The sequence below is a fragment of the Antennarius striatus genome, chromosome 23, assembly GCF_040054535.1.
Source record: "Antennarius striatus isolate MH-2024 chromosome 23, ASM4005453v1, whole genome shotgun sequence".
NCBI classification, from domain to species: Eukaryota; Metazoa; Chordata; class Actinopteri; order Lophiiformes; family Antennariidae; genus Antennarius; species Antennarius striatus.
Genome location: NC_090798.1, coordinates 14,027,830 through 14,047,031, shown reverse-complemented (window position 1 = coordinate 14,047,031; position 19,202 = coordinate 14,027,830). Strand labels below are relative to the sequence as shown.

The 19,202-nt window shown below is 40.6% G+C and overlaps 2 protein-coding genes and 1 long non-coding RNA gene across 3 annotated transcripts in view; all 3 read left to right on the top strand.

The window, feature by feature from the left end:
- ehbp1l1a (EH domain binding protein 1-like 1a) overlaps positions 1-19,202 on the top strand; it is a 46,705-nt gene that overhangs the window by 25,304 nt on the left and 2,199 nt on the right. Inside the window, exons 15-24 of the mRNA XM_068308740.1 lie at positions 13,071-13,218; positions 13,664-13,830; positions 13,933-13,981; positions 14,062-14,565; positions 14,648-14,699; positions 14,868-14,911; positions 15,061-15,172; positions 15,860-15,959; positions 17,911-17,984; positions 18,266-18,380. Of these exons, the coding sequence (XP_068164841.1) occupies positions 13,071-13,218; positions 13,664-13,830; positions 13,933-13,981; positions 14,062-14,565; positions 14,648-14,699; positions 14,868-14,911; positions 15,061-15,172; positions 15,860-15,959; positions 17,911-17,984; positions 18,266-18,380 (1,365 nt within the window). The remainder of the gene's footprint in view (positions 1-13,070; positions 13,219-13,663; positions 13,831-13,932; positions 13,982-14,061; positions 14,566-14,647; positions 14,700-14,867; positions 14,912-15,060; positions 15,173-15,859; positions 15,960-17,910; positions 17,985-18,265; positions 18,381-19,202) is intronic.
- On the top strand, positions 209-6,360 carry LOC137590901 (uncharacterized). The gene is made up of 3 exons (XR_011034545.1): positions 209-2,722; positions 2,801-2,866; positions 6,289-6,360. It is a non-coding gene; the product is annotated as an uncharacterized lncRNA (long non-coding RNA).
- LOC137590899 (uncharacterized) lies at positions 6,503-12,688 on the top strand. Its single transcript, XM_068308739.1, has 4 exons — positions 6,503-9,266; positions 9,344-9,380; positions 9,618-9,815; positions 10,098-12,688. The coding sequence occupies exons 1-4, from the start codon at positions 6,542-6,544 to the stop codon at positions 10,627-10,629; spliced, it is 3,492 nt and encodes a 1,163-aa protein (XP_068164840.1). The 5' UTR covers positions 6,503-6,541; the 3' UTR covers positions 10,630-12,688.

Sequence of the window (19,202 nt, the reverse complement as noted above, 5' to 3'; positions counted from 1 at the left end):
AAAAAGCCTGTGTACCAGGCTTCCCATCAGGACCACTGACAAAAACTTCATATTGTCCAAATATGATCAATCTTTTCCCAACATGTCCCAATCTGACAATGGTTGCAGGTGTGCCATCTAGACGAGAAGTTAGGACATGTAATGACAGCTGGCATATTTGGAAGAAGTTGACTTTTAATAGACCAATGAGAAATAATCTTCTTCTACTTCATGAAAAATCACATGAGGATATAGAGAATAGAAAACACATGATAGACATCTTGTCATCTTGTCCTTGGAAGGCAGCAATTCCTTGTTTTCCTTCTGTGTCACATAAAGCACCTAATGTGGTTTGTGTTACATTAGAAACAACCCTAGATAAGAGCATGGCTCATTTTCTGCCTACGTGCCCAAGAAAATCCAGAGTCATAGGCATGCCTTCTAAGGAACTAGCTAGTTCTCGTTGTGATAATGTTGATCTAAATCATATTTTGGTGGAAAGGCCCATGAGTATGGGTGAAGTCTCAATTGAAGACATTTCCTCAGTTGCTGCTCAAGATATAGAACAAAGAAAAAATTACAGTACAGTGACAATGGTGTCATCATGCCCCATGAGAACATACCTTGTGGGAATGCCCGCAGCACCCCTGAAGCCATTATCAAGTATTGTCAGTCTTGTGCCTATGTGTCCTAAACATACCCAACTCTCTGGTATGCCATCTCGAGATCAAAATTATTCACTGAACAGAAATTGGCATGCCTTGAAGCAATTAATTATCAACAGACCAGAGAAGACAAAACAAGCGTGCTTGATTAAATGGATATCCACAGAAATAGAAAGCTATAAAGACATGGTAACTATGTTGTCAAGTTGTCCAGATAAAAGCAATATTTTTGGCTTACCCTCTGCCTTGCAAGAAGGACACAGCATGCTTAATCTAATGCCTTCATGCCCAAGACAAAGTAGAGTCTTTGGTTTACCTTCAAAGACACAACAAAAAAATTGTGTGTCTGGATACAATGAATTGATTTCTCCTATAGGTTTACAGGTGGACAACAAATTTATCGAAATGCCACTGAATATTTTAAAAGAACACCCACGCTTTGGCAAGAAGTCTGCTGCAGGTATGAGTGAACTATTACAATCTTGCCCTCAGATTGCTCCTGTGGCTGGGTTTCCCTCTGCTCTCACACCAACATTTGCTAAATGCCCAACTATGGTGAATTATTTTCCCAGTTGTACAAAGGAGTCTGAGATTCCTGGAATGCCAATTTGGCTCACAACAAAACAGACAGCTCCACATTCAAAATGGCTATTGGTAGGAAATTCCCTTCCTCTTTGGGTAAAATCTCACGTAACATTACCTTTACACAATGGCAATGCATTCAGTTTAGACTGGGGTGAGATGGTAGATATGGTATCCATATTGCCGTCATGCTCACAGATCGCTTGTTTACCAGGCTTTCCATCAATACCATGTCAAATATTGGCAGTAATACCAAGTGTGACCAATCTACTTCCCACATGTCCAAACCATTCTAGAGTTTGTGGAATACCGTCTAGATTCAGCCATTATATTGATGAAGCAAAATTTATTGTTGGTGAAATTCCATTAATAGAATGTAGGAGATTTTCGTTAATACATGAACCTAAAACATATTTTACAGAAGAAGCATCGGTCACAATTATGGTATCTATGTTGCCGTCTTGCCCAAAAAAATCATGTATTTGTGGAATTCCCTCTAAGGTAGGTGAGAGAACAGGAGAAACATTGTTGAAAGAGGTTCCCAGCATGATAAAGACCTTAGACACTTTTCCAAAATACAGTTCCATTCCGGGATTACCAGCAATTAGTGTAAAAGAATATGTTAACTTGAATTTGGATAGGGATCAATTCTGGAAAAGCCTTTTTAGTAGAAGGTATAAAGCTGTTCACCAAGATTTGAGACAAATGGAAATGTCTTACATAGATAAAGAAATAATGCTAAGTATGCTTCCTTCATGTCCACGAAAAGCCTTAAACCCCGGATTTCCATCTGCTCCTCGATCCCAACATGCTGACACCAGCGAAGAAAAAAATATAGACATGATCCAGTTGGTGCCATGTTGTCCAAGACGTTCAAACATCTTTGGTTTCCCCTCAAGAGGATCAGTGACTTCTGACTTTGAATTGAGGAACTGGCCAATAAGGACAATAAAGATACAAAACTGCTTTTTATTCTGTGACCAGTATTGCTCTTCTCAAAAAAACACTATGAATACAACATTTTTTCTTGAACCTACTAGTACAAACAGAGATCTCACTTCTGCTGTGGAACAAGTTCCACCACCCAGCTTGGACAGGCCTCCAAATATGGTGAATATCATACCTTCTTGTCCAAAGAAGGGCTCTCTTCTTGGGGTGCCATCTACGCAAGTGCACCATTCAGGAAAGGGGTGGCCAGTTATATCACTAGTGAAGTCAGGAACAAAGAACATTTTTAAGGAAAGAGAAAACCAAACTACAACAACTGAGTCATCAGCTTGTTCCCTCAAGGTCATTCAAACTTCTGAAATCCAAGTGGATCAACCATCTTCTACAGTTAATCCATCTGAGATGTTATGGGAGTCTAATCCAACCATATTTGATCTTGACACCAAGAAAACCAAATATGATGTATGTTCACCTTTGAAAATGGATAAAAGTGAGCTGGACCTTTGGATACCTGTTGAGAATGAACAGTTAGCTGTTCTAGGAAAAGGGTGAGTGAGAATGAAAGTTAGAGTTTTCTCTGTGATATGGGTTGGTTTGAAAAATATGATTTTTGATTCTGTTTTCAGAAAGATGGATTGCAGAATGTGGCACTCTATACCTGATTTGCCACTGTTCTTGAGTGTTAGTAAGAGGTGGGTTTTCTTTGTTTGTGCTGTGATACAATGCTGTGATGCAATTACATGATGCACCTGCTTTTATCCAACATCATCTGACCAGCTAATATTGTATATACAAAATTAGCTTTTTTTTGTGAGCCATACATTTATAGTTTTGAGTACAACAAATTTGTCGGCTTTTCCCCTTGTGACACTTGAAAATATTTCAGCTCTGTTTCAGGATATTCAAGAAAGCCAGCTGTCAATATATGATATCTGGCTTTCTTGTTTCTGTGGGGAATTATTATGTAATGCCTTTAAAAGATTCAAATCAAATTTTATCTATTGAGTCAGTGGATTTCAAAGCACATTAAGAGACTGTCTTTCAAGGGTGTGTGAGTCACACAGAGAGTAATACTGGTAATCTGTGAATGATAGTTTAATTTAGATATAGAGACGTGTCTTTCATTAGTTTAGAATGTACTCTTGAGGAAGGTTTCATTTCCTTTGGTCGAGTTAATTAGAAAAAAGTTGTAACAAAATAGAAAAGGAAAAGTGAAAATTAAAAAGGTAGAATACATAAAATAATGACATAAACAATAACATAAACAATACAAAATGAAGAAGCCAGATGGTAGCAGAAAGACAGCTGATATCAGCTAACTGTTGTAATATGTGTACAGTAAAATTAAGTGAAAATCTTAATTTTTGAAAATTGGTTAAAAAGTTAACAGAAAAGTTGTCATGAAATCACGCACTTCATTATTGACATATTTGACAGTTTTCTATGAGTATATTGCCTAAGCAGAGTGAACAGCATTTTTTTAAAAACTGTGTAACGTTAAAGCAGTGGTAAAATTCAATCAAGCTGGCCAAATCGTGCAGCATGTTTTGTTTAAAATTGTGCATTTCTATTTCTTGACTCAAGGTTTGTTTTAATAAAGGTTGAAGTGAACAGCATTTTTTGAAACCGCATGCTTGGGAGGAGAAATCAAAATGCATGGCAATTTTCACCAATGGTATATGTACAGCAGTACTTCCTAATGTATGAAAAGGTTAGGGTTAGTGTAAAATTTCAGTAAATGATTAAATAAATCTAACATAGTGCATGTAAAATTAAATGCAGTATAAAAAAGACAATTAACTTTCAAAGTGACAAATCAATTTTTTAAAAATATACTGTATGCTGTATTTTTGACAATTGATACCTGATCATTTGATACCAACAAGTTCAAGAAATGTGGTAACTGGAACATGTTTAAATTGGTCTACACCACATTTTCTATTTACAACACTAAGGAAGCTTTATCCATAGTTCTGTTCTGTTTGTGCTTGATGTATGACTCGCTCAACACTTTTGAGGTTTCTGCTGTCTTCTTTGGAACCTTATTGACCACCACACATTGTTGATAGGTCTGAACTGCCCACAGATCAAACTAGTACCTGGACTCCTTTGCTCTGAAGCAGCTCTGAGGTGAAGGTGGCTTGGTATTGGAATAAAAGGGACAATCCATGAAAAGACATTGCCTGTTCTGCTGTACATGCATTTTGGCAGTCATTGTGCCTTCACTGGTGTGGAGACATTCATGCTATGAGTATCAATCAATCAATCAACTTTTATTTATATAGTGCTTAATCACATCTGAAGACATTTCAAAGCTCTTTACAGATAGAAAGCCAACAATGCCCTCCAGAGCACGGCGGTGGGGAAAAACTCTCTCATTGAGGAAGAAACTCCGGGCAGGACCCAGGCTCTGGAGGGCGGTCATCTGCCTTGACTTGTTGGTTGGGAAATATATATATTGGGGAGAGAGATATGTCAAGTAAAAGAGACAGAGGAAGCGAGAGAGAGAGAAAGAGAGAGGTGTCGCTGAATTGTTGGCGGGATTTCCAGGCCTTTGGCTATCCTGTCTTCCAACCGCGTTCTCCACCTGTGGAACAGAGGCACAGAGACAGTGGCAGTATCGTGCAGACAGAGTGTGATTTGACAATAATAATAACTTTTCGGAGCATGGAAAGATAAAGAAAGAGAAGTGACAGAAGCTCCAGAGTATCTCCCTTTAACGGGAGAGACGGAGAAAAATATATAGCAGCCTAGGCCTACAGCAGCATATCTAGTGGGGGGGTGTTATTTCTAATTATAGGCTCTATCAAAAAGGAGGGTTTTTAGTCTACTCTTAAATATGCTGAGAGTGCCCCCCCCCCCCCCGGACCGAGGCTGGGAGATCGTTCCAGAGTAAAGGGGCAGATAGCTGAAGCTTTTGCCTCCTGTTCTACTCTTAAAAACCCGACGGGTCACCAGAAATCCTGCATCCTCTGATCGAAGGGCCCTGGGGGGGGGGGGGGGGTGATACACTTCAATCAGATCTTCAATGTAAGACGGAGCCTTACAGTGGAGAGCTTTACATGTGATCATGAGGAGTTTGAATTGTATTCTATAATTAATCGGGAGTCAATGAAGTGATGCTAGGACAGGAGAGATGTGTTCTCTCCTCCCAGTCCAGCCAGTCGGGGGGCAGCTGCATTCTGAACTAATTGTAGAGTCCTAATAGAGGAGCAAGAACAGCCCATAATAAGGAATTGCAGTAATCCAATCTAGAAGTAACAAAGGCATGAATGATTTTCTCTGCGTCCCATATCTCAAATGCTGGGTTTTGAAAGATCTGATGGAAACAATTGAAATGGTCCTTCGAAAAATAGACTTATAAAGCCATAAATACCCTTTAACACTTAGCATCATTCCATTTGAGATGAGCTCAGATCCAGAGAAGATGGAGGAACATCTAGTTATAGTCTAAAACTGTGTTCCCATACAGTAAAATACATGCAATAAAATACACCGTACAATCATGTTCATTTTTAAGGCTATGATTCTGTTGGTATTACAGGTCAGGTTAGTTTTGGTCATCAACCTTTACGTGCCTCGATGTTTCCATTTTCTCTCTTATCTTTTCTCGATATGAGGGACTGTAGATGGTGAAATCTTTGAAGTCCTTGGAACTGTGTTTGACTTAAACTGGGGATTTACCCAGGTGTGAATCTCTGCTCATCTTGTGAATGACGCTGTTTTGAGGATACCCCAGTCAAACGCAAAACATTTGAGTTTTTGAGATTTTTCATAACTTTCCTATCGCAAAGTTTTTGATATATTGATAGCATGAAGTTCAGGTTAAACATACACTTAATATATATATATATATTCATAAGTATGTACTGTTTTCAATTAATCTAGATATTTGAAGTGATTAGGCAACTGTATCATTCTGTTTTTGTAATGTTTTAAAGAAAGTGACAACTTTTTTGGAGTCAATGTGACTGATGGAATCACACTGCACCAACTTATTCTGATGAAGTCATGTACAATTAAAATTATGGGAAAATACACATAGATTATGATTTTCATAAACACAACAATGATTACAACTAAAACAATGACCATGCATTTATTTTCTCTTTAGACATGAAAATATGCCTTTGCTACAGCCAACATGCCCAAGTGTTGCTGGTGCAGCAGACCTCCAAAGTCAAACCCAAATACATACTGCTGAGCAAGCAAAACCTACAAACAAAATCATATTATGGGAGGAGCTACCAAAGTCTACTATGGTAGAAGGTCCTACCAACAAGACCATACAGTGGATGGAGCTACCAAAGGTGACGCCAGAGGTAATGAGAAATTTATCGGAGGAAAAGTTGAAACTGGAAGAAGAAATGAACATTATGGTCCCATTATTGTATGACACTACCATGGTCACAACTCTGTGTTCTACAACATCAGACAGTGATGATGAAATGAGGATGAAGACTAAAGCTGACATGAAAGATCTTTTGCCAATATTCTCTACAGCTTGCAGCACATTTGAACTCACTCCCACTGGTAAATCAGCAAATGAATGCCCTCTGAGCACAGATTTGACTGTAGAGTGTATGCCATATTTTGCAAAGCCTGAAATTGATTGCAAACAGTCCACTGTCCTGGAAATAAATCCAACTGTGACAAACATCACTGACATTCCAGTCAATCTACCTGGAAAAGAAGAACCCTGCCTCGTAGATCAAAATTCGAAATGGGAGGAAAACTCAAAAACAAAAGAAATATTCACACCATTTGCACCAAAGGATGACCAAAAGAATGAGGAAGTGATTTTACTGGCAACACCTAGCCAATGGGAGTACAGAAGTCCAGAGTCCCTGTCTTTATCACAATACAGTTCAATTATTTGTGAACGAAATATGGTGAATATTTGCACCAGTTGTCCAGTTGCCTCCAATATTCCTGGTTCACCATCTATTAATGAATGCGATGGCAGATCATGGGAAACAGAACATAAACCACTTTTTGAGAGGAAAATTAAAACTGAACCTATTATGAAATCATCACCAACAGCGAAGGAAGAAATTAAACTAATGGTGGCATTATTAACATCTTGCCCCCAAAATTCTAGCATACCAGGAATCCCCTCAATTATGCAACCTGCTATACCATCTTACGGATCAGATATGATCAGCTCTTGCTGTAAAACTATTCCATCATTCATGGGTTTTTCCAGTAAAAAGACAAATACAGATTGCAAACCCTTGGCATTTACTTGTCCAAAAGAACCCTCCATCACTGGACTGTTAGCAGCTAGAGAAGCTACAGTAAGCTCTATTGGGTTTAGCAGCGTCAATCTGCTTCTCTCTTGCCCAGCTATCTCTAGTACATGTGGCTTGCCTTCAATGCAGAAACCTGATAGCAAAGACTGGATCATTATTTTTAAGCCATTATGGAAGAAACACGTCGAAAAGGAGTGTGTATTACTTCTTGATAGCAATAAAAATGTAAAAGACATAAAAGGAGCTATATCGCTTGCAGCAAGTTGTCCAACAAGAACAGTCATCTGTGGCTTGCCGTCTGCACAAAAACAAAGAATGACCAATGGTGTTGACATGAGAGATATGGCCAGTCTTTCAAATTCCTGCTCAAAAGTATCACATATTCCTGGTATTCCATCTCGACACTATTCAGAAGACTGGATTATGACCAGAGAGCCAATATTTGAACCAATAAAGAAAGAAACAATGAATAAAAAACAAGTGACTGATACAAGTGCAAGAGTAAAGACAATGGGGAATGCAATGGTCTTCTTTATACCAAATATTGTTTCTTTTGTGTCTTCCTGTCCTAAAAAGTCAAATATTGCTGGTTGTCCATCTATTTTAAATCCTGAATTAGTGTATTATGGCCAAAATGTAGTTAACCGCCTTCCTTTGTGCCCCATAGTTTCTAGCATACCTGGGTTTTCAACAGTAAAAGGACATAAAGATAAAGGATGGACTGTTGGACTGGGTTTATTAATGAAAAGACCCTCAAAAAGTTTTCAGTTTAAAATGGATAGTCTGTTCATTAACATAGACGGACCTAACAACATGCTTGCTATGGCTCCTACTTGCTCAAGAGCATCACGGATTCCAGGATTCCCATCACTCCCGTTATACAATATGTTAAGTCTGGCTCCTGTTTGCCCCAAAATTTCCAGTTTGCCTGGATTTGCAGCATTTCAGAATGCTTCAAAATTCCAATGGTTTGCTGGGCCACACATATTCTGTAAAAAGTCTTCAAGGGAAATAGTTTTTGAGACACACAGTCCGAATCAAGATGTCAAGACAATGTTGGCCATAATGCCATGTTGTTCACCAGCATCCAGGATAGCTGGGTTCCCCTCTGCTGAAACCAAAACAGAGATAGAACCCAGTATGTTAAGTTTCATACACTGCTGCCCCAGTGTTTCAAATGTCAAAGGATTCGCATCAGTTACTGCAAACTTATCCACAATGTGGCTCAATGAAACACAACCAATTTTAACAAAGCCACAGAGAAAGAAGGCAGAGATGGTTCCATTGTTTGCTGTCAAGGACCAACCATATTGTGACAATGCAAAAAGTATGGTTACATTTGTGGCTTCCTGCCCAAAAAAGGCCAGAGTATGTGGCTTCCCCTCTGCTCAGGTAGCAAACAGGCCACCAAACATGACCAGCTTACATACATCTGCTGCTTGTGTTTCAAGTGTCCCAGGTTTTCCATCAGCAAGGATGCTTAGCGCTGAACATATAAATATACAACCAAGGAAAACTCATGGAAAACGCCTGTTTGAGAAGCTGCAAAATGTTGTAAAATTTCAAGTAAAACACGGTTATCTACAGGAAGAAATAAACATCATGGTAGCAATGACTCCTTCAATAGCACATTCAACTCAAATTCCTGGGTTCCCAAGTGTTTCACAGTTGAGTCCTGCAGAAAAAGAAACACTGACTACTCCATTACTTTGGTCTAACAAGACCCATACATCACCAGAGTCTCCACATGAACAGTCAAGTCATTCATATCTCAACAACGCAAGAATTTCTGGTGGTCCTTCACCATCATTTTGCAAGCCCAGCACAGCAGTTGCATATGGTGAGACAGTCACCATATTTACCACTTTAATCTTTAACTTGTATTTTCATGTGTCTAACTGTTTACTTTTACAACAGGTGCAAAGCAAACTATAGACCTTTCTGTAAATAAAGGGTAAGTAGAAGCCCAGTGCTCTTTGCATTGTTTGCTGTGAAATGGGTACATTTATTGCGTGATTAACGTGGAGTGTCTGAACCAAAAAGCCAAAAAATTGTTGTTGTTTTTTAAGTTGACAATGAGTGCATGGTGAACTCCATTATCATTGTGAGAACTATATTTTTACTTTTTTCATTGTATTGCTATGTACGTTCTGTGGCTCAACCCTAAAATCAATTATATGTGGGCCTTTAGCAAATCACATATGGGTGAAACAGCAGCAGTGGGAACCAAAACCTGTCAGCTGGACACATCAGAACCAGTTGGAGTCTTGGGTTGGGAGTTGTTGGAGGCAGAGGGAACAATAACAGGAAACCAGACAGAATCCTTACCAACACAACAGGAAGACACAACAGGATTATTAAAGACTATTGCAGGTGTTTTTCACAAAGGGTAAGATTAAGAGTGATCTCACTGTCAGTAGTGGGATGCATGCTTGCAAGTGTCCATCAGTGTTGGTTAGCCTAAATGGAGAATATAATACTGCAGTACATGGTTAGCTTTGTCAATAATCTCATTTGTTCTGTCTTGAAATACAGATTTGGGTAAATTGAAATTTTGATGAAATTTGCACGGGAATCAAATTGACCATTATCTCACTATTGTCCTTTTTAAAATTGTTATTTTTTTTGCATGGTTCGAGATGTCACTCACTTTAGTATCTGTATTTCACAGTTATGAAACAGTAGCATCCATATTGGGGCCGTCTAACTCTACTTTAGATGAAGTTGATCACCAACCCATGAATGTGCCTTCTATGGTTCTGAAAGACAAGCCACTGATCCCACATTCTGTGGACAAGGCTGCTCCTACACCAGCGGACCAGTTTGAAACCTTTGTCACCAAACATAATGTTGAATATTCTACAAGTGCTGAACCTTATATGAGGGACTTGGTGGGTTTCAGATCAACATCTTCATCATCAACTACTGACAGTGAAGATGATTTTTTTGTCTGTGCAAACATCAAGAAATGGCCACCACTGACAGAGGCTGATATCCCTGGAATATCAAAAGAAGACATTGAACAGGTGGAGGAACAAAAGCCACCTGTTGATCAATGTAATACAAAGGCGGAATCACTGACGGGGCAGGACTCTGTTCAAGCCTCGGTGTACATTGAAAGTTTGTTAGCAAATCACCAAACTGAGACAGAGAAGGAAGGGGTTAGAACAGTGTCAATGTCTTCAGAGCTGGATAAAGGGTGAGTGTGAGGAGACGGTGTTCTACAGCATGGTTGTATAGTGTATTCATGCTCTGCATTCTTAACATTGTGCTTTGATTGTCATAGAACACTACTGAGGGTATTGTGATGGGCAGCTGTTTGTGGTCTTATTAGGGGTTGGCATTGTGATGTAGAATGGCAGAATTGCATTTTTGGTGAGGTTTTACATTCCTGTTGCAGACTGACAATTTTTTTTTACCCTAATGCATTTCTCTGTCAGAATGACGGCGTGCATGAATGGAAAAGCAGAATATAGAAGTGATCAGTCTTGTTTTGCATTGTTTGAAATTATTTGGTTGCTGTTTATATCATTGGACATATTTACGGTTAGTCGCATGATTCAATTATATTAAAGCGAAAGAACAACAAATTCTGAAGATTTTCCTCTTTTTCCTTAAGCCTCCAAAAAACAAGTGTGGAAATTTCCGTTACTTCTCTGAATCCTGTATCAAATGAGTCACTGACAGATGTCAGTACAAATGAAGACATACCTGTGGACAAATCTTCAGATTTTCAGGACATCTGTACAGTTGGACCTCAATTTGACACTCTTGTCCCTCAGCGTGGCAGAAAACCCAAAAGAAAAACTTCAGAACATCAACAGCAGAAGTTTGATCAAAAGGGTCACACCGCTCCATTGCGACCACTGAGAAGAAAAGACAGTTTAACACCAGACCGTAAAGATAAATCTGATAGTTTGAATGTCAAGCTTCTCCCTGAAGTTTTTCCAGGTCATTCAGTCAAGAGAGATGCCACTGGTGATGGACTCACCACACAACATGCCAGTGCTGCTTCTTACCACATGAAGAAAACAGACATTCCCATGGGTGCATCTCAGGATGTCCATGCCCAAGAAAGTGCTGGTTGTAAGTTAACACAACACATTGGCAATGATAGACAAAAAGAGGAAGCTGAATCTCCACAAACACCCATGGATGTTGTCCCTCCTCCTCGTATGAAAAGAAGAGATATTTTTTCACCTAAAACTCATCAGATTCCAACTTTTTCTGAACTTTTGAAGCAGAAGGACAGTGTCACTAAAGAGATGTGTGTTTCAAAAGAATATGACGAAAAACACGTGAAAGCTCAAGTCATTGGGACTTCATCTGAACAGACAGGCACAGAATTGGTGTGTACTAAAGACACAGAAGAAAATCCACCTCCAGAGGAGCAGCCCAAGGAAGCTCTTTGCAGATCTTTTGGAAGACCTGCATTGGAAACAGAAGAAATTGAGACTGGTGCACCAAATACAGAAACATGTCATGTTGGTCAAACTGCTGCTTTATCTAATTCTTCAATGGAAAGAGAGTCAAAGGTGCAATACAGTGAAGGGACGCCCCCAGCTCTGTTGGGGGTTCAGTCTCACACATATGCTGAAGTAGAACACCCTGCAAAGTTGAGAGAAAGCAGATTGACTTCTGAGCGCAGTGTTCAAGTAGATGATGCTATTTCAGAGACAAAACATCAAGACATCAAAATATCAGGAGATTCATGTTTGCCTGTACCAAAACCAAGAGGAAAGAAACGACTGAGTGGTTCATTCCCAGATGAGATGACAAGTTCTGGATTACAAAGTCTTTACCCACCAGAAACAGTAGCTGGCAAATTAAGTCATGAATCAGTCAAACTAAATGAACATTCAAGCGTTCCTTTTCCATTGCCTCGCACCATAAAACATTTAAGTGCAACTTATTACGATAGTGAACAACCAGTCGCAAACTTACTTCCCCTTGGAACTGAATTCTCTCAAAGCTCAGAAGACTCATCTGTACCCAACAAGGAAATTAAGACAGGCTCGCCTTCACTTGATTCAAGCGTGATCTCTGACGTGGGGTTTGTCACCATCCAAGGAGATGAGGTTTTAACACGGCTTGAACAGGAAGTCTCAGCAGCGATGACAGAGGAATTTCCTCAAGGAGACTCAGCAGAAGATACAAAGAAAACAGTGGAACACATAATTGAAGGCTGGACCTTTGAAGATAAACCTGGCAGTAACTTGGAGAAGGTTGTAGAAGCAATGGCTGAGCAGACTGAAACTGAAACAACTCTGGGCACAGATGTTGATAGGTCCCTGGCTCCCTTGGTTGCATCTTCGCAGGACGGCTGGTGGCATGTAGGAAACAAAGACAGTGAACAAATAGAAGTAAAGCCCGGAAACGAAATAACAGATGAAGAGATGGACTTTGGTTTTGTATCTGTAGGTGTTGCTGCTGATTGCTTAAAAGAAGAGAGGTAAGAATAATAGATACACATTTAAGTGTGTGGGTGCACTCACAAAAGAATATTGATGCTGATGTTTGGCTTCCTTACACAAATTACTCTTTTTCCATTAAGTAACACATTCTGTGGTTGCCAGCTTTTTCCTCTCTCTAGCATGCATTCAGAGTGACTAATTTGTTTCTTTATTTTTGCTCGTCTTTACAGGCCTTCAGGTCAGCCTGTACCTGTGACCAAAAATGATTTGGGTGATACATCTGAAAATGAAAACAAACCACAGGATCCTGGCTTCCACCAAGCAGAGGAACTGAAAACACCTCAGAACGCACCATCCGATGGTGCCGTTGCTCCAGAAGTATGTTTCAGCTTCATGAATAATCATTTATGTTTGAACAAATGATGGAAAGTGTTCAAAATCCGCAAGGATGAACAGAAACAGACTAATCACCAAATCTATAGTTGTCCTCAATTTGAAGGAGAATGGAGGGGTGAGATTGATATGCCAAATAACCTTTTTTATGCTACTACCATTGTTAAAACAGCAATTGAGCATGCAAAGTGAACCTCAATTTTAGCTGCAGCAGCAATTCACTGTTGACTACAGTCCAACACCAGGATAGGAGACAAAGTCTTGGTATCTTGTAAAGACAGTTGATAAGAGTAATAAATATTGTACTTCCATTGATCAACGGATGGAAGGGAAGAAAATAATGCTGAGCGTCCACTGAATTTGTGAAACAACAATTTAGTAGTAAATGTGATTGACAGTTATTTCCCATTATTGCTGTTGGGTGTTCTAGAACCTTTTGGCCAGTCCCAGCTTGGTGACATCCTGTAAGTCTCTATTGGAATGGAGTCAGGAGGTCACACAAGGCCACAAAGGAGTAAAGATCACCAACTTCAGCACCTCCTGGAGGAACGGTCTTGCCTTTTGCTCCATCTTACATCACTTCTACCCTGAAAAGATGTAAGGACCACTTGAAATAGTCAGCTGACAGATAGAAGTTAAAAGTATATTTGTCCTTAGGTAGGGAACTCACAGTTTTTTTATGCCATCTTAATTTTGCAGTAACTATGAAATGCTCGACCCATATGACATCAAGGGAAACAACAAAAAGGTAATAAACAGTTGGGTACCTGTTGATTACCAAATGATTATGTAATTTTACCACCTGATCATTCATGTCTTTCTTTACAGGCCTTTGATGGTTTCGCTGAACTTGGCATTTCCAGGCTGATTGAGCCTTCAGACATGGTCATGCTAGCAGTGCCTGACCGCCTCATTGTCATGACCTACCTCAACCAGGTTCGCACACATTTCACAGGCCAGGAGCTCAGTGTGCTTCACATAGAGAAGGACAGCAGTGAGTCCAGCTATGCAGTGGCCGCGGACCGCGAGAGTCCGAAGGACACCGAAGAAACTGTTCGCTACTGCGCTCAGAGACTACAGGAAGAGGGTCTATGTCTGGAGACCAATGGGACCACTGGCATCACAGAGAACAGTAAAACCAGCAGAGACATGGTTCCACCACCCAGAACCAAACGGCTGCAGGTTGCAGGCGGAGCTCAGGCACCAGTGGCGCCGCCAAGGACTCATTTCATGTCGAAGTCCAGTTTCTCTCATGTCAAAGACGCCGATCTGGTCAAGAAACGTAGGTCTCAGCGAAGAAGTGGGTCGATTGAGGAAGCAGACATAGCAGTGGTATATCTCATGAAAATGTCTCTTTAATTATTATCTTTACTTTTAGATGACTTGTGGTATACAGTACACTTTTTGTCTGTAGGTTGTTGCAGCACAAGGAGAAAGTGGAATTTCCCGGATTAAGACAGAAACAGGTCAGTTTTCACCAAGAATGATGTTTTCCTATGTCAGAAAAATCATTTTTTATGTTGTCCTTTTTCTTTATTGGCCTTTCAGTCATGATGGTTTCCCTTGTTGAACGTGAAATACTTAAGCATCATCAGTGATGATAAGAGTATTAGCTATTTTTGCTGGTTTCACAGAGAAAGCAGAGTCTTCTGTTGATGAGAGAAGACCAGAAGGTCAGGTCAGTGATTGTTTCACAGGAGGTTTGGATTTGTAGATTAGATTAATAAGTTTTGTATCATTCTTGCCTTTGAATTAGTTGCACGAAAGCAGATTTTTGTTTATGGTAACACATGTTGCTTTGGTGTTGGTGTGTGTTAATGAATCCAGGATCCCAGCCAGTATGCACTGAATCAGATGGAAGCCCTGGAAGCAGAGCAGAGCCATATTGATAACAGAGCCGGTGTTGTGGAGAGGAAGCTCAGGCAGCTGCTGGAGACGGGTAAGAAAGGTGTCCTCTGGCTGCAGGAGCAGTTTGTGGGTTAAAGATGCTATAAAGTGTGTGATTTCAGGGCATTGCTTTAATTATAAATATATTTTTGTTCTGATTGTAATTTAATTACAATTATAGATAAAACAGTCTGTTAAATGGTCAAAGTTAAGTAAATAAAGTATCCATAAATTGAAACAAAATGTGTTCAAAAAAATTGAAATAAAAATTATCAAATCAAAATATTATTTGTACTGAAACATAATCGAGATTTCCAGGTTGGAAATTGAAGTGGAGAATGGATAAATTGTGATTATTTTTGTTGAATAAAGTGCGCTTAAAGCTTGCGTCCCAAAGACGCACGCTGTCTGACGATCGTGCATCAGAAAATGTGCGTCAAAGACAGAAGGACACACGTGAACCAGAATACTGGACTCTTATTTCAGATAAGCGGCTGAAAAAGAGACGATTATGACCTCGTTTTCAAGCAGATGAATGAATAAATGTTAACTTTGTTGTGTTAAGATTTTTTTTTTTTTTTTACACTAAAACAACTAAATAAACCAAACAAGTGGCTTAATGAAAGGTTTTGGGTTAGAAGTATAAAATTTGTGTAATGCATCAATAAAATTGTCTCTTCCCTTTTAGCGGTTCTAATATTCTTAGTCTTTGCTTTAATGCTGTTTTTCTCTCCTGCAGGCAGCGACCGGCTGGAGGAGGAGAGGCTGATTCAGGAATGGTTCACGTTGGTCAACAAGAAGAATGCATTAATCAGGAGGCAGGATCATCTGCAGCTGCTGTGAGACATCCACAACACACACTGCTGGAGTAGAACCAGTAGAACCTGTATGTAGAGGAAACCGTTACCAGAGCCAGATCGATCCCACCAACCACTGAACCACTGGTGTAGAACCACTGGTCATGTTGCTCAGCAGAGACCTTCATCACTAGCTACCTTCAACTCATTAATTAATTTTATTTACTATAGTTCAAGGTTACCTTGTCAGAAATGCAATGAAGCTCAGAACTGCATCTGATTATCTGAGGAAGACATTAAGAGCTTCAGAACAGCTGCTAGAAGAATCTCAACATTCACACTTTAAAGGGGCCCTATTATGAAAATCACACTTTTCCAGGTCTCTACATATACATAGTGGTCCTCCCTAACCCGACCAACTCCTAGAATCTGGTAAACAAACGCTCCCTGCATCGACAGATATTTGGACTGTCATGAATTCATGGACCGGACCGAATCAAAACGATCGGATTTTGCTATAGTACCGTTTGTAACGTAATTTTCATTTTGTGACGTCATTCACGTCACAGACGGCGCTCTGTCATTCACGATATTGATTGGTTGACATGCTCAAGGGCGTGGCAATCCCCGAAGGGGGAGTTCGTTCAGGCTACAGTAGCGGTCTGTGGTAATGTCCTAGCTGAGAGCTACACATTGACAAGCTGGTGGACTCAATTAGCATTTGGCTAACTAGCAAGAGGTCCACTTCAGTCATATGTGTGAGCGTGTGCGCACGCGCGTGTGGTTTGTGATCAGGCTACGGTAGAGTGTGTGGTAACGGCTTGGATCAGAGCTACACACTCAAAGTTCCTCACAAGCTGTTGAATTCAGCTAGCATTTCGCTAACTAGTTAGCAGTCGGTGTGTGTGTGTGTGTGTGTGTGTGTGTGTGTGTGTGTGTGCGTGTGTGTGTGTGTGTCCACCCGAGGCTCTCCCAAGCATCACAGCAAACACAAAACCAGTTACACATTAATTACTAATTCAGAACAATTGTCTGCTTTTTGGTGAATGAAAGCAGCTTTAGCTCTTGTCAGTAATAGGAGAGCTGCGTGTATCCACACACACACACACAGACACACACACACACACACACACACACACACACACACACACACACACACAAGGATACAAGAGAAAAACTTGGTCTTTCCGGTAAAATCCCATGTTTCATTAGTTTGCGTTAGCTTAGCTCCCGTGTTATCCACGAGCTCTCGTGGTCCATGACGATCTTCAGTAATGATCTCACCGGCCGGTCGGATCGTGTTTACACAATGAGCCACGAGTCTTTGTTCAGCAAAGACTGAGGAAGCAGGTCCACGCTACCGTTATATCATGAAAAATAAGAGTGGAAAACAGGAGAATTAGAGCGAAATACGTAGAAGTTACTGAAAGTTAAAAAAGCTCCAGACAATGGCGATCGATCCGTAATGCCGGAGCAAATGAACGTGAACACGTGGGGGAGGGCAGTGTTGATTGGTCAGCTCAGAGGGGGGAGGAGAGACGGAGCTGAGAGCTACGCCCCATTAAAACAGACCTTCACAGAGCAGAGGAGGATTTATCAATATTCAATAAAAGATATTGAGGGCCACGGATCAGTTCGAGGCAAGACATTTCAGACACAGTGTAGTTGGACGTCTGGCAGCTGAATGACATCAATTAAAAAAGGAGAATGTGGGACCTTTAAGGGATCTGAACAGAGACAGAGCTGAGAAACGCAGGGCAACGGGACATTAGCCTCCACTGTTTATAAAACGTATTATCCTCCGTTAGCATGATGTCTCTCATCACATGTATGTCTCTCATCACATGTATGTCTCACGTCACATGTATGTCTCACGTCACATGTATGTCTCACGTCACATGTATGTCTCACGTCACATGTATGTCTCACGTCACATGTATGTCTCGGGTCACATGTATGTCTCACGTCACATGATGTTCCTTCTGATTGTCAGGCTGGAGGAACAAGACCTGGAAAGTAGATTTGAGCTGTTAAAGAAAGAGCTGAGGGACTTGATGGCTGTCGAAGGTATGGCTTGTATGTGTGTGTGTGTGTGTGTGTGTGTGTGTGTGTGTGTGTGTGTGTGTGTGTGTGCGTGCGTGCGTGCGTGCATGTCGGTGAGTCGTGTGCTTCACAGGTCACTATTCATACACAGTAGATCAGTTCAATGTCCATCTTTCTGGTTGTAGACCCGTTTACATCACTAATACTGTACACACATTTTTGTTTTGAATGTTTCACATGTGACATGTTTTATGTTTTTAATGCTACAGAAAGTTCTCGTCACCGTTCGTTTCTTTGCGCTGCAGATTGGCAGAAGACTCAGGCCCATAAACTCAGAGAGCAGCTGCTGCTCCAGGAACTGGTGTCACTGGTCAACCAGAGAGATGAACTGGTCCATGATATGGACGCCAAGGAGAGAGGGTGAGCTGCACACTGGAGTCATAAAGGTGTATCTGTTGGAAGCAAAGATGCTTCACGTCTCTTTATACGAGTATTCTGGGATGTTCAAATAATCTTTTAGTCAGTGGGGGGGTGGAATGTTCTTTTTGATTTCTCCCATTTCTGCCAAGTTTATAGGAAAAAAGATCATGCTGATAATGTAGATCAGTCACGGGTGTCCTCAGTGGTATCGCTATAGCAACACACACCTGAACGTCACAGCAGGGCTAAAAGTCTTCACTGCAAACACAGAGGAGCTCTGCAGGACTGAGAAAGATCTCAGGTTCAGGATTTGTTCAGCTAAACTTTGTTATTCAAGGGCGTAATCTTTGAGCAGAGTAATTCACAACACACGGGGTGTATCGAGCCTTTTATTAAAGGTGTGTGGGACTCTCCTCCCTTTAAGAACCAGGTGTGTCTACATCTGACTGGTGTCAATCCTTTCACCAGTGGACACTCCCAGTATGTTCCAGTTGTCTCTCCCTTCAACAACCTGGTGGTTTTGGAGGATAATGTTAATTATTCATGTCAGTGCCGTGAAGTTCGAACCTTCTACCTCCATGCTTGAGGTAAATCTTCAGACAGCAGTGGAGACGCCGTGTTAGAACACGTGGGAGTCTTCAAATCAGATAAAATCAGTTGTGGCTGATTTGGCATACGGTGGTTTGTAATCAGATGTGATTTGTCTTCACATCGGGGGAATTTTACTCCCTGATAGCATGAATCCTCTGATTGACTGGAGACATGAAGGCCTGAGATGGCCTAAATGATGGGGTTTCCATCATGTATATATAAAGACACAAT